Raw genomic sequence first — 14,346 nt, forward strand, 5'->3', positions numbered from 1 at the left:
GGAGGGGCTAAAAGGGGGATTTCATTTGATACAAAGGTCATTTCCTAATAGGATGTTAGACACGTGCAAATTAAAGAGTGAGAGCCTCCTCGCCGTGCGGCCATGTTTCTGGGCCCACACCGGCTGTGGGAAAGGCTTTTGAGTGTCTGGTGGATGATGGTTTTGCCCTCTGCCACAGCCCATCTGAATTCACCCGTCATTACTTCGGCAGTCAAAGCCTGTGGTGAGGATAGCGCTTTAATGAACCCCATCCCCGCTGAGCTCACAGGGCTCCCCCGGTTTTCCTCAATCACGCTTGTGGAAGCTGTCTTTTATCCTCTGCTCTCACTTCTCCCCTACCACAGCTCTTTTTTCACCACACTTCCTCTTCTCCGATGTTTTACACTCTAATACTCTCACCTCCCTCATTCCTCCCTGTCCTTACATCATCAATCTAACTACACCTCTCTCCAACCATATATTCCCTATTCTTGCTTTCTGTCATCTGTCCCTTCCATCCAAACTGGCAAACTTGGCTTTTTCTAAATTGACACAATAGCAAATTTAACTTGAATGTGAGTCCACAGGCAAAGGTCCAAATCTCATTATCACCGTTGACTTTACCCCATGTTGCCAACACAACTTTGATCACTGCAGAGCTTCCTCAGAGTAGAAGGCTACCTTTTACTTCTTCTCAATAACAACTAGAGCATACAAAGCCTGACACAGTATATGGAAGGTAATAATAATGTAATGCTATATGTAAACTTGTAGCACGCATTGATCCACATTATAACTTAAAGGAAAATGGCCCTAAAAACTTGCTGAAAGGTGGTTTCTGTAACCACTGAGCTGCCACCATATGAGTATAATATCCTTTACTACTCAGGCATAAAGGTTAACTCTGACAATTAATCTGGTTCTGGTGTGAAACTTGGCTGCTGAGCCATGCTTGGCTAGGCTCTGACTGTGTCTGTGTCTATATTTTTCTGAGTCGCTAGTTGACATCTGCTGGAGGGAGAAAAAGGGGAGGGATGGGTGTGGAGGTAGAACTAGGCCAAAGGCCAATCACTGAGCATAGAGTGAATATTTTCATGTTTTCTGTATTGTGTCAACATTAAATCTCTCATTTCTGCATTGGACACACAGGTTTCAATGGTGTTGGTGTTTACAAAATGTCTCCCAGAGTTCTTGCTAGGGGCATGAGTGTACAGTGTCAAATTAGGTCGTCAGGCTTACTTCAGATTTGGGAGTAAGTCATGACAGTGAATCCCTGAAGAGAAGGCAAAGCAGATATATCAACACATGTTTAACTACAAGATGTTAGAAAGGTCTAAAAACAATATATAAACTATTCAATTCCCTGTACACACAGGAATAAACCTCACAAAAATTCATGAATGTCGACAAATGCTTTTGTCCTTTTGTCAGCATCTTACCCCAGAATCCTTTGCTGCACTTGCAGTGGAACATCTCAGCCTCCTTGACCTGGCATGCCCCACCATTCCTGCAGGGATTTGGCTGACATGGGTTGTTGCCACATTCACCCACACCACTGCCATAGATCCTGTCACCCTTCCTCTCCTGCAGGTTGAGTACTCGGTTGTTGACATCCAGCAGGCGGATGCAGCCCACCAGCCCTGTAGCCACTGCTGTCCTTTCCCTTACACTGAAGGTGGAAAGAGAAAGAATGTAATGAAATAAATGTGTGAAATTTTTAGCTTTTTCACGTAATAACACTGAACCTAGGGTAAAAATACTGCATGTTACATGCTGTCATTTGAAACTCCTTATGCACAGGCATTCAGGTCCTTTTGAAGGCTGCTCACAAGCTCACAAATTCACCCTATAATCTTTTTAATCATGAGTAAGCAAGTAAATTAAGGAGGTGGGGAAGACTGTCTGTCTTGGTGCTCTGTTTAATTTGCTGTCCTAGATCCTGTAAATTCAGCTGTAGTAGACAACTGCTATGTACTATGTACTGCAAATCTAAATGTACATGAGCATAATACTGTGAGCAAGTTTGGCTTGACAAATTTTCTCGTTTTCGTTCTTGTCTGCAGTCAAGTCACTGATGCAACTCTCCAGTGCAGAGCTATAAAACCAATGAATGGATGCTGCAAAATGAGTTTTTTTACCAAGTGCAAATATTCAAATTTTAATGTTAAAACCACAATATCAGATGAAATGATAAGAGACCTGATGTGTTTACTGTATGTGTGTCTTGTCCAACATTTCTAAATGTGCATTATTTATTTATATTATGTGTTTAGCAATATTACCACAAAAAATGTGTTCCTGAAGCCCTCTAGAGAGTTAATCTGGTCGAGGAAGCAAAATGCAAAATTCAAAAAACAAAAAAAACAACAACATAAATAAACGGAATCAAGTAAGTGTAAGATTCAGCATTTAAAGATACAGATTGAAATGTTTCACTCAGCTACAGTTGAGGGGATTTCTGTGCTGAATATCTTTCTGTCCTACAGCTGTGTAATTTTAGATCAGCAATCGTACTCCTGTTTCATTTCTTCAGGCACTCCTCCGATGAACAGGTGGGTGTCGAGGTTGAGGCCGTCTGTGCCGCGTGGACTCTCGCCCATGATCTGTTGCTCATTGTCAACGCTGAGCATGGCGGTACGGCGGTTGCGATTCACCACAAGCTGATGCCAACGGCCCTGACTGATTTCCACGTTGCTGATCAATGTGCCTGTGCCCGAGCCTGTGTTGAACCTGAGGAGATGGGATACAAAGCATGTTAGATCCTGCTGCAGTCAACTTTACACTCACTTTATAATGGTGAACTTTAACAATGTATATCCACACCAACAGTGCGGGTGATTTTCCACACAGTGTTTGCTCTTTCTCCAGCGGTACCTAATGACTGGAAGAACATTGCTCCTACAGCTCAGCAAGACAGGCAGGGAAGAAAAAAAGACACTACAAAACTTCTTTTGGATTCTAAAAAACTTAAAAACCACATACATACACATCTATTCAATGCATTTCAAACCCTATTTTTATCTAATGTTGAGAAAAGATCTGTTGTGTATGTGTGGATCCACACATATGGTAATATTAGCACAACCTGAGAACAATTATCTGCCACAAATAATTAGTTATTTTCCGCACACCTTGGTAATGCAGAGCTGTGGGCGGTAAGCTCACAGCTGTATTTCTGGATTTGAGGCAGCGCTCAAATCGAAAGTGCAAGTGACTAATGATCTCCTCTACTTTATTTCATTCTGAATGGAGAAATGCAGCCCGACCAGGTTGGAAGGAACCGAAAGGGCTTCAAGGGGTCAGGGTGAAACACAAAACCAGAAAGATGCTAAAAGCAAATGCAAAAACAGATGTTGTGCAGAATCTCTAATTAGTCTATTCATGTTTTTACTGGAGATTCCATCTTTCCCAGAATGATTTGCCATTCATAGTATCCACTATTCCACTGCTGGGAAAGAAATAATGTGTTTCTGCAGGTGTCTGGCAGCAAAATTTTCTCATTTGAAAAGATTTTGCAACTGAAAACTTTGGTTAATGTCATCTTGAATATGTGATACAGGCCTTCAAAACAAAACAAAACAAAACACACACACACGCACGCACACACACACACACAAAATCATTTTGTTCAAATCCTGCTATGGTTTATATCTTCAATAGACACTACACCAATTTTACATCTCTGTGTCAACTCACTAGTCATCACTAGTGATTATCAGTTTTCAAGTCTTCTGCATGAAGGGTAAAAGGCACTATGGAGTTGCATTTATGGAAAGTACAGGATCCAATATATCTGGAGGCCGACCTACATTACATATATACATACTGTATATACATTACGGTGGATGCATCATGCACAAAATCAATAAGCCTAATATGAAACACCATATTCAGACATTTAACCCAATATACTGCATAATTAACATATAAGCTAAAACTTATTAGTCCAGACTTTCACTTTCATAAAGATTACATTTGTACATTGAGTCTTAATACTGTATATATGTTTCTAAAAATCCCAAGTCAAATGTCAAATTTAGACTTCCCACACATACGTATGTGCATATGTTCCCACCATCTGTAAAAATGATCATTTGAACAGCTGATTTGCAAGTTTGAGCACAATTCTGAAAGCATGTTGTTACTGTTTGAACCTGCAAATCTGTCAACATGCTTCTGTGTCTAATTATTTTCTGGCAGTGGTGTTTTCAACATGTTACTTGTATTTGGCTTATCACATTCAGTGTTCTGTATTTGTTTTATTTTTTTTTTTTACAACCACTCTCAGTTACCCTTGCAATGGTCCTTTTTCCTCATGGGGATCATTAAAGTTTTACCAAATGGAGCAGCACAAACAGCAGCAGAACCAACAGCAACGAATCGAGAAAGGACTCCTTTCTTAATCCACAAAATACTCACTTGAGCTCCACCCTGCCATTAACCAGAGCAAGTGAGATAAAGTCCTTCTTGCCGTCCTGGCCATTGTAGAGCAGGATCCCTGTCATTTCAGATGCTCTGAACTCCATGGCAATGCGGACCGTGTGGTAGGCACTCATTGTTGGGAAGGCCAAATAGGACTGACCTCCGAATGATGGGATGAAGTACTTGATCACTGTGGAGTAATGAAGATAAAAAGCCAATGCTGTCATTACTATGTGATTTGCTTTATTGTGGTATAATAGGCATTTAAGTGTGTATAATTAAGTGTGTGCGTTGGTGGTGTGTCACTGGCTCATGATGACAGAACTATGAGCCTTTCAATCAGTTTATTTTAAGAGTGATGTTTTTCAGAAATGGTTTATGACTGTATCAAAAAGAGAAGACGGAGAAGGAGGTGGTGCCAAGCTTTTCACACACTGTCAAGTCACGCACCGTCATGCTCATGTGCGCAGGAAACCTTTGTTTTTCACCACTCAACAATTATGATTATTATCATCCATTTTCTCCCCTGGGCTCCTTTTCTCTCTGTCCATCTGTCTTTCTATCTGTCTCTCTGAGGAGAATGGCCACTGATGAGCTCACTGTTCTAATGACTTGATTGATCTGGAGAAGCTTGTGTGTGTTTATGTGTGTTTGTGTGTGTGTGTGTGTGTGTGTGGGGGGGGGTGTATGTGTACTGTATTCATGACTTCATTTAGCCACTCTAACTGGAAGACACACACTGATTCTCACCAGCTAATCCCCATCAAAGCAATTAGTGTCAATTATCTTAAGATGCAGCTGTGTGAGGCTGCTCCTCACCCCCCAAAATCCCAAAGTGGGCTAAGAGAGGAGAAACAAAAGAGTTGTGCTTCTCGAGAACTTTCCCTGATTTATGATTTTCTCTGTGGTGTTGATTGGAGTCTCTGTTGCCTTTGGTGAACGGCTCAGGGGTTCCTCACCTCTGCAGTGCTGAACCTGCCTGAATCACTTGAGATAAGTCACTGAGGGAATATGTTGTGTCAGACTGAATCACACCTCAATTCTTCTTTCTCACGTTTTTTAAAACTCCAATATGTAAAAAGTGTCCCCAAGCTGTTGCCTTGTTGAACTTGAAATGAGCCAACAAGCCACATACAATTAATATTTCACTTCATTTAATAAAGCATTTGGGATTTGGGATGTGGTTAGCAGTAATTATACAACAACTAAAAGGCATGATTAGCACACTGGTAAGTGAAAAGCCTAAAATCATAGTGAATTTCAGCTTTTGATAGTTCCTTTGATACTGCTAATTGTAATAGTAGAAAATTATAGGAAAATTCTGTTTTTAGTTAACTTTCTTAGATGGTTTTGAAATAAGTTTAGACTTTGAAACATTAGATTTAAGGGTAATAAAAAATATAGAAGAAGAAAAACCATATATATATAAGGACTAAGTGGGTATAGATAATAGATGGATGGATGGATGGATGGATGGATATATAATATATATAGGAAAAGAGAGAACGGCTCACCCTTCTCACACACGGAGCCTCCTCGCCCAGCGGGGCACTTGCAGCTGAAGTCGTTACCATCGTCCTCACAGGTTCCCCCGTGGAGGCATGGGTGGGAGTCGCATGGCTTCTGGGCCTTGTGGTGAAGTTTAATGGTGTTGGCTGGAGGCAGCGTATGCATCATGACAGCTGGCCGGGCGGTGGTGGGGAGCGGTTTGGTGACTGGTGCGGAGGTTGTGGTGGTGCGTCTGCCGTTATAGGGCCTGCGTGTAGTGCCTGGCGGGCGACGGGTGATGTAAGAGGAGGTTGGTGTTGGCTTCGTTGTGGTGGTTGTGGGAGCGGCTGTGGTGACCACTGCTGTCGTGGTGGTAGTGGTGGTGAAGAAGGGGATGGAAGAGTGGGCTGTCAGAACCAGAGGAAAAAGAAAAAAAAGAGAAACACTAAAGTATGTTCTGCCTGTGGTCCTGAGAAGCCTTTAGAATAACTTCAAACCCCCTTTCATTTTATTAATCCTCATACGTCCACACTGTATTACCAAAATTGGTGAAGTGAACATTCTCTTCCTCCGGCTTCTTCACAGCAATGCTGGTCTCTTTGGAGGCCTTCAGCTGTTTCAGCAAGGCTCCTTCAATGTCTTCCACAGTGTATCTTGTATCTACAATAAAGAAGAGGTACAACTACTCAGCACAATGCCTCTAAAAACACTCCAAAACAGATACAGAACTCCAGCGTCTTTAGTGGTGCACTGTTTATATCAGGAAGCCCTGTACATGACATTTGGAAAGCCTCCAGGGACTACTTGTCCTCCACCCATCTTTTTTCCAGATGAATAGCTCTCATAACGTTTGCTGCAGATGTTCACTTTACTGGCCATGGAGGAGCACCGCTTAACCACAACTACTGCCTCGTATGAACTGTATGAAGGATGCTAAACGACGCTAATAAAAAAATAACAAAAGACACGGAGGGGAAGATGGGTGTTCTGTGTGAAAAGGAGTGTAAAGGCCTAGTTATGATATATCCTTACACAAGATATTGTATATATATATTTGATCTCAATTATTATAGATACAAGACTTAGTGATATATCTTGTGATATTGTTGTTTTTAACACAGAGACAAACTGTTGCAAGCGAGAGATTAAGTTGGCACTGAGAAGAAAATTAAAACAGATTAAAATAAGGAAAAATATTCAGTACTTCACAATATTATGAGCCAAATAAAAAGTAAGAAGAAAACAACCTATAGTTCTGCCAAGGATCCTCAATACTAAATTTGTTACATTAATAAGAGAAAAGCTTAGACTTACTGTAAATCCCAGTTATGTTTTGCACAAGGATGAATAGTGCAAAACTTCAAATGGGGCATAAACTATGAGTTATGGCCATTTAAATAAAACGTTTGTTGTTGTAGTACTATCTACTATATACACAAAATGGTATTTACATGGGCAGGATTTTTTAAAATATTATTATGCATGACTGGTTATGGGATAGTACTCCTTGGTTGCTACTGCACCAGGTGCTTTAGCACTTCACACATAAATGGGAATTTATATAAAATAGGCCACAGAAAGAAGAATTTAAAAAAAGAGAGTATGAGAGTATATTAAAAATATTATTGAAAACTATAATGTATTCAGTTTGGTGAAGACTGAATTAAATTTATTTAAGGAGAAAAAGATTATGGAAACTACACAAATTGATCTGTGCTGGACCAAGGAATAAAGGGAGCAAAATTTGCCTCATGGCTTTTATTACAGTCCAGGAGTTGTAAGTGAAAATGTAGAGCACTCTAAAAATGGCGATATGGTGGCCTATTCAGCACAAAACTAATTAGGTCTTTTATCCCAGTGTCATTTTAATCTGGTAAGTAATTTTTTAGATATGGGGAACAAAATATATCTGATTCCAAGCACATAGAGGATATTTTTCTATGAAATTACCATATGCAATAATTTTGAAATCTTTAAAGAACACTCACCTGGTTTGAAGTGGGCCTCCACAAAGGCCAGAATAGAGTTACTGGGTGCCAGGTTATGGACACGAACGCTCATAAAGTCTTTGCGCACCTCTGACTTCCTGAACAACTCATTGAGCTGAGGAAGAGAGAGAGACACAATAAGAGGAAGAGTGGGAGGAGAGAACGAACAGAAAGGAGTGATGATAAATGAGCCTGGTAATGAGACCCAAGCTATCATAGCAGCAAGTCCAATTCTAGAAAATTTTACTTTATCTCCAAGGAAGAAAAACTGTCTCTCAAATTGTGGTGCAGAGAAAAAACCTATTGGGTACGGGTGCACAAAGTGACATTTAGCTACAGCCGTGACATTAATTATAAGAACAAGTTTTCGGGAGGAGCTCAGATAAATGTCGTGCTACCCTGACATGTGCTCCTGATTGGTTTTGCTTCCGATACGCATGTTGTAACAGCCAGAAAAGTTTGGTAAGGAGGTTTGATTAAAAGGTTTTTTAAGCCAAGAGTGATATTACTGATTAGTCTGAAGATGCCTTTAGCCAAAAATCTGGGCAAATATTTTATCTTAAAATTTAAACCTTTTCATACACGAACTTAAAAAATGCAAACTTTCTCAGTCTCCCCATAATTCTCTCCTTGTCAGCACGGTGGTGAATTAATCACATTCACACATTCAGTCTACAAAAGCAAAAAGAAACTAAATGAAAATCCTCTGCCTTGTCCTCATTTCAGCTGCTGGTTAAACTCACAGGAGCCACAGGGCCTCGTAACCCACTTTACTGGCGCATCCCCTGAATGGCTGCTTCCATTGTTCCCACTGAGTGTTCCTCTAAACTCCACATCTGCATATCACTGATTTCTCTAAAAACAAAGTGACGAAATGTCACCCCCCTACAAAATCCCCCCATTATGGGATCATTTTTATAGTCATAGGTTCAACTGGAGGACCTGGTTTGAAAGATCATTTTGTTCATGTGCTGAATACTTCTATTTTGTTGGCTGATGTTTGACATCAAAGTAGACAGGTCAAAAATAAAATCCTCCAAAGCTTGAATGGATGGAAATTGTAGTGGACAAGCTCTCCTGTGGACTTCCTGACCTCCTGATCTTTATTTTCTCTCCTCTTTCACTCTTACATACTAATTTATGCACAAACTGTAGGAGGCTGCTGCACTGCACAAGAGACATGCTGCAGCTTGATTCTTTGTGTGTGCATACTGCGTATCAGTGAATGTACTTTGTGTACGTGTGTGTCTGTGCCCATGTGAGTATAGATGTGCTCAGTGCGTGTGTGTTGGAAGATGACGAAGGGGTGGTTGCTGTCAAGTGGAACAACAGGCTTCAAAGCCACACAAGATAAGAGTGTTAATGAGGGCGCGCACACACACACACACACACACACACACACACACACACACAAGCAAATTGCTGTGAGGTAGTAGATTAGGGCCCAGCGGGGGCTGGTGACACCAATTCAACAGCTGGTAGATGTGTACTGTGTACACAGACATACACATACACATTCCCATTTCATCAGAGGCCCAAGAGCCTGGCTTCACAACAGAGACATTTGTTCAAAGGTCTGAGCTCAGAGAGAAAGAAGACAGGGGAGAAACTTGACCAGAGTAAATCGCACTGGCTAAACTGTGATTACTGCACAGACTCTGTACCTGCTTGGGCCTTGGCTGGCTAATAGCAGCTGGCTCTGTGGCCATCCAGATTATGAGACACATATCCATAATAGGAAGCTGAAGTGTGGCAAGGAATCAATAAATTAGTTTTTGTAGAAGTCTGCAGAGAGCTGTTTCTATAACTCTTATTAAACTTGAAAGGCTTCCAGAAGCCTCAGTTATGCATTCAGAAATTACAAGCGCCACACAAATTCTGTGAAAATTCTAATTCAGAAGTATGTGTGAGGAAAATCTTAAGTCTTGACAGCCTCAGAATTCTTAATTTGATGTTTGAGTCTGTGAAAAATAATTATTAACCCAACAATGAAACACAATCATCAGTCTTATTTTCTTCTGATCTACCTACGTGGGTCAAAAACTAGAATTTAATCAGTATATTCCTCCCTAGGGATTTTTTGATGAATCAGTTTGCCAATATTTCCCTTTTATTAAAAATCAAATATCAGCCAGCATAGGTTGTCTTCCTCCAATATGATGTATCTTCCTCTCTGACCACGGCCAGTGAATATGTTTTTTATCATTGTTATTTTTCTATCAGATATCTGACCAGAGAAATCATTCCAGCCCACTGTAGCAGAATATTACACAGCAGCTTCAGGGGTGTCAAGTCTGTAAAAACTGCAATGAAACCTGCCTCAAGGAGCTGAAAGAATTTGATTAGTCTGGCTCTAGGTGAAGAGTTTTAGTGTCTCTTAAAGGTTTGAATGTTGCTCCAGAAGCTTTTCCACTCTTGTCAAGAAGATTCTTGGAAAGTGCAAAATTCAAAGCAAGACTCAACAGTGTTTTGCTGAACAGTGGCCACTGTGACCAGCAGTGACCTGAGTCGGTTATTATAAAGTGGTGTTAATGGAGCTTTGTGTCCACTTACGGATTGTGGACCAAGCTGAATAGGCAACATATGACATATTATCTCATTATTACTATTGCTTACACATTCAGCAGAGACAAAGCAAAATAAGAATTCATTGTTGTTTCTGGCCACTCGATGACTGTAACTCTAATATTTGCTGTCATTTCTTTACCATCATGCTGAATCAACATTTTTCTGCTGACAACAGCTGCCTGTAGCAGCTAGAAACTGTGTCGTTGAGGATTACGCAGGACTTTAAACCAAAACAAAGCGCTAAAGGAGGCTAAAAGGTTCTGCAGAGCACAGAGCAGCAGACATAGTAATAATTATGCGTCTGTTCATCAGAAGCTCAGTTGTTACATTAAACAGTCATTGTAAAAGTTGTTCATTTGTACATTATAGATTAATGCAGCTTTAAGGACACGGTCATTACAGAACCATTGAAATAGGATCAAATCAGAAGAATTATAAAGTCAGACATATCTACAGTGTTTAGAGCTTCCATTAGCTAACCCAAGTCACCACAAACTACTAGTTACACCATGGCAAGTAAAGCTGGAGCAGCAAAACCCCTGAGACTATTAAACAGAAAGTGCACAAACTGAAAGTGTGTTTTATTATTTCTGCTTTACAAAGATACATATTCTCACTTTGACAGTAAAAATAAAAAATACTGAAAATGTAGAATAGGAAATTCTATTTCAAAGACCAATTGCTCCTACAGCACTTACAGCACTTTCTATGCTGCGGGCCGTCTCTCCAAACAGCTCTGACTTGGGATCCTCCATCTCGGGGGTGTAGAAAATCTCCTGGCCCTCCACCTGGTCCAAATGCAGGGAACCACTGAACCTCTTGGTGGCTACAAGAAAATGAGTTGAGGAAAGATGTGATACCGAAACACTATAACTCAGAACTTCTTCTATCTATCAGTTCCCAGTGCCTTCACAGTGCTTGTTTTTAGGTAGTGCCACTTTTGGGTTAGTGATGAATTATGTGCTTGTGTGTGTTTGACAACAATAAGTTAGTAAGATTCTAACTGTGTGGGGGTTTAAAGATGAACCTAATGGTAGTGGAGGCTGACGAGGACTGAGTTATGTTATAAGGAGGGAAGGGGAGGTGGAAAAATGGGCCAGTTTTACCAGACCAAGACTCGTCCCAAAAGCTGGCTGAAGCATGGAGGGCTGGTAGAAAGACAACAAGTTAGACACACAAATACATGAAGGAAAAACAACACACACACTACAGAGGAAACAGCCCACAGACACTGTCAAAGGTGCATTCTTCAACAAACAGAGAGCCTCCCTGAGCAACCTTGGGAGTTATGCTGTCCAACATCTATCAACTCTATGTGGTTTCTTGGTACTGCTGGCTGAGAGGAGAGGGCTTGAAATAAAAGCTGAAAGTGGAAGGGATTTGTGTGTATGTGTGTGTGTGTGTGTGTATGTGTGTGTGTGTGTGTGTGTGAGGTGAGGAACAGAGGAGCATGAGAGGCGCTGATGCCAGGCATCCATGCCACTCGTAATCAGCAGAACAAATTGCCCAAATCAATCATGGCTGCCCCTGCCTGAGCAACGCCAGAGAGAATGGGAAGAGCACTTGTATGATTATCATGAAAGATAGCCATAATTGTCTCCTTAATGCCGGCAGACCAATGACTGACACTGCCAGGTTGAAACTGCATGAAAAGAACAGCAGACAGTACCGACACACCTGCCCCGCTTGCATTCTCACATTCCCCTATCGTCTTTACAGTACTTTCACAGAAGCACACATCGATTCAGATCTGATGGCAGCCATAAAATAGAGGCAAATAGGTGAGGTTTGGCCAATAAGATGAGGGTGGAATGAAGAAAGAGAGTGGACAGAGAGAGAGATCTGACTTCTAATCTGCAAAAAATACAAACATCACAGAGGGTGATTTTCCAGCCTACTGCTATGACAGACATAAAGAAAAAAAAGAAAGAAAGAAAGAAAGAGATAAAAGAAGGGACAGAGCTGTTTGACTATTAGACTGTAGTGAACTGTAAAATGTAATGGATTCGTCAAATGTCCCCTGGCATATGGAACAGTTTATAGTAGATGGAGCTTAGCATGCCATTAACATTCATATGAGCATTTGCTGACCATTTTCTTTGATGCCATTTGAGTGGTATTACATCCACTGTGATGATTTACAACGAAACACAATAAGGGCTCAACCTTGTCTCAAGGAAATGTAAAGATTTGAACAGCAAACTATTAAACCATGTCTTTTTGACAGCCGGATACATGTCAATAAACTGGGTGGTACGATGAGAGGGTGGCCAGTGGATATTCTAACATGAGGGATATGTCATTTCACGTCTAATGACTGGAGAATCAGCTAAGCCCTTCTCAGAAAAAAACAAATCTGGTCTATCGATCAGCCTGCTGTGCTGCCTGCTTTTATTGGTAACACTTGAACTGAATAAAGTATTGATCGCTGGTGTGCTATGATTGTGGGCTGAAGTAAATATTTACAAGCTTTAGCTGAGTTTTTACAACTCTTTCAGCTAAAACCTGTTATAGGCATTAGATTTCTATTGTTGTTCGGATTTGGAGCAAAATATCATCAAATCCAATGTCACCACTTTTGGAGTTTCACATTCATGTTTGGCAGAGAATTGTGGAGAGGCAAAGGGAGCCTCATATTTTCACATACATGGTGACATGGCAGACTTATTTATTGGAACACTGTTGTGTTCAACACACCAGAAATCTAACTTCGTGTACTCGTTTGTGACTCTTTCAAGCTATGCCCTGGAGCTCCCACGGGAACTGGAGAGAATCCCTCCTTTCACAATCAGTCAGCTTTACACCGCTGGGACGGGGAGCAGATATAACAGAAGGATGAAGGAAAAGAGAAATAGAGAAGCAAAGGGGAGAAAGAAGCCCTTTATCTTTATGAACCGAGTCTGGCAGAAGGCACTGATTGGTACAACAGCACTCATCGGCCCCTGGTAGTCTCTCGACTCTTTCTCCACACTCAACTCCGGAGAGAAATGAACTCATGCAAGACTGGATTGAGATTGACTGGGTTTAGGGAGAGAAAAGAGTGTGATATAGCACAAGCAGGAGATATTGAACAGTGGCACAGACTGATAAAAAGAAGAGAGTGTGTGTGTGTGTGTGTGTTGGTGGGGGTTAAAAAGAACCAATGGGAGATTAAAAGAAAAGGAAAGAAGGTGACAAAAAGCAGGAATAGAAACACTGATGTTTATTTACCAAAGCACAGGGGCCCTAAAATATGTTGTTGTCTCTTGTATCAAACTAAACTTCATTCTAAATTCTGTAAAAAAAAACAGAGTCAGAATGTGAAGAGGATTACTAAAGTCGGACCTGGGGTTTCACTCTTGGTGTATTTTTTCAAATTTTTTGGCACTTGCCAATATGATCATTTACATAGGTGATGGAGGTGATTCACAGAAGCACTGCTGCAAAAACACCACCTGTTGATCTGGTTGTTAAAGGCAGATGGCACAATATCATCATTCCTGAAGTAAACAATAAATACTGGGATGATTTGCACTGTATCAACAAACTAAAATTATAAAGTGAGTTTAAAAAATTGGGAGTGTTGAAACAGTTGAAGGGCCAACCACTGTTCAAACAGCACAGCAATGTACTGACCAAAATAGTTGCTTGTTTCTAAGTAATGTCAGCACCTAACACTGTAACATTAAGGACAACAGCAAGTTTAAATAAAACTAGATGTTTCTGTTCCACGAGTAAGAAAAACCTATATACAATAGGTATATATACAATACAATATGTATATATAAATTTTAGGTTATTGGTTTTAGCAGAGTTTACCAAAACACTGCACATTGCTAGTGGTGGACGGCATGTACTTCAATTAGGCAGCAGAGTTTATAGCAAAAAATTGCTTTCTGAATAATAAATGAAAAGCTCGATC

The 14,346-nt window shown here is 40.6% G+C and overlaps 1 protein-coding gene across 3 annotated transcripts in view; it reads right to left on the reverse strand.

The window, feature by feature from the left end:
* Positions 1-14,346, reverse strand: part of agrn (agrin) — a 215,912-nt gene that overhangs the window by 20,016 nt on the left and 181,550 nt on the right. For all 3 annotated transcript variants that reach the window (XM_026332448.1, XM_026332447.1, XM_026332449.1), the window contains 7 exons: positions 11,144-11,271; positions 7,878-7,992; positions 6,430-6,549; positions 5,916-6,296; positions 4,399-4,591; positions 2,494-2,709; positions 1,419-1,648 (listed from right to left, as the gene is read on the reverse strand). In XM_026332448.1, coding sequence (XP_026188233.1) covers positions 1,419-1,648; positions 2,494-2,709; positions 4,399-4,591; positions 5,916-6,296; positions 6,430-6,549; positions 7,878-7,992; positions 11,144-11,271 — 1,383 coding nt within the window. The remainder of the gene's footprint in view (positions 1-1,418; positions 1,649-2,493; positions 2,710-4,398; positions 4,592-5,915; positions 6,297-6,429; positions 6,550-7,877; positions 7,993-11,143; positions 11,272-14,346) is intronic.

This window comes from Mastacembelus armatus, chromosome 7, assembly GCF_900324485.2.
Source record: "Mastacembelus armatus chromosome 7, fMasArm1.2, whole genome shotgun sequence".
Taxonomy (NCBI): domain Eukaryota; kingdom Metazoa; phylum Chordata; class Actinopteri; order Synbranchiformes; family Mastacembelidae; genus Mastacembelus; species Mastacembelus armatus.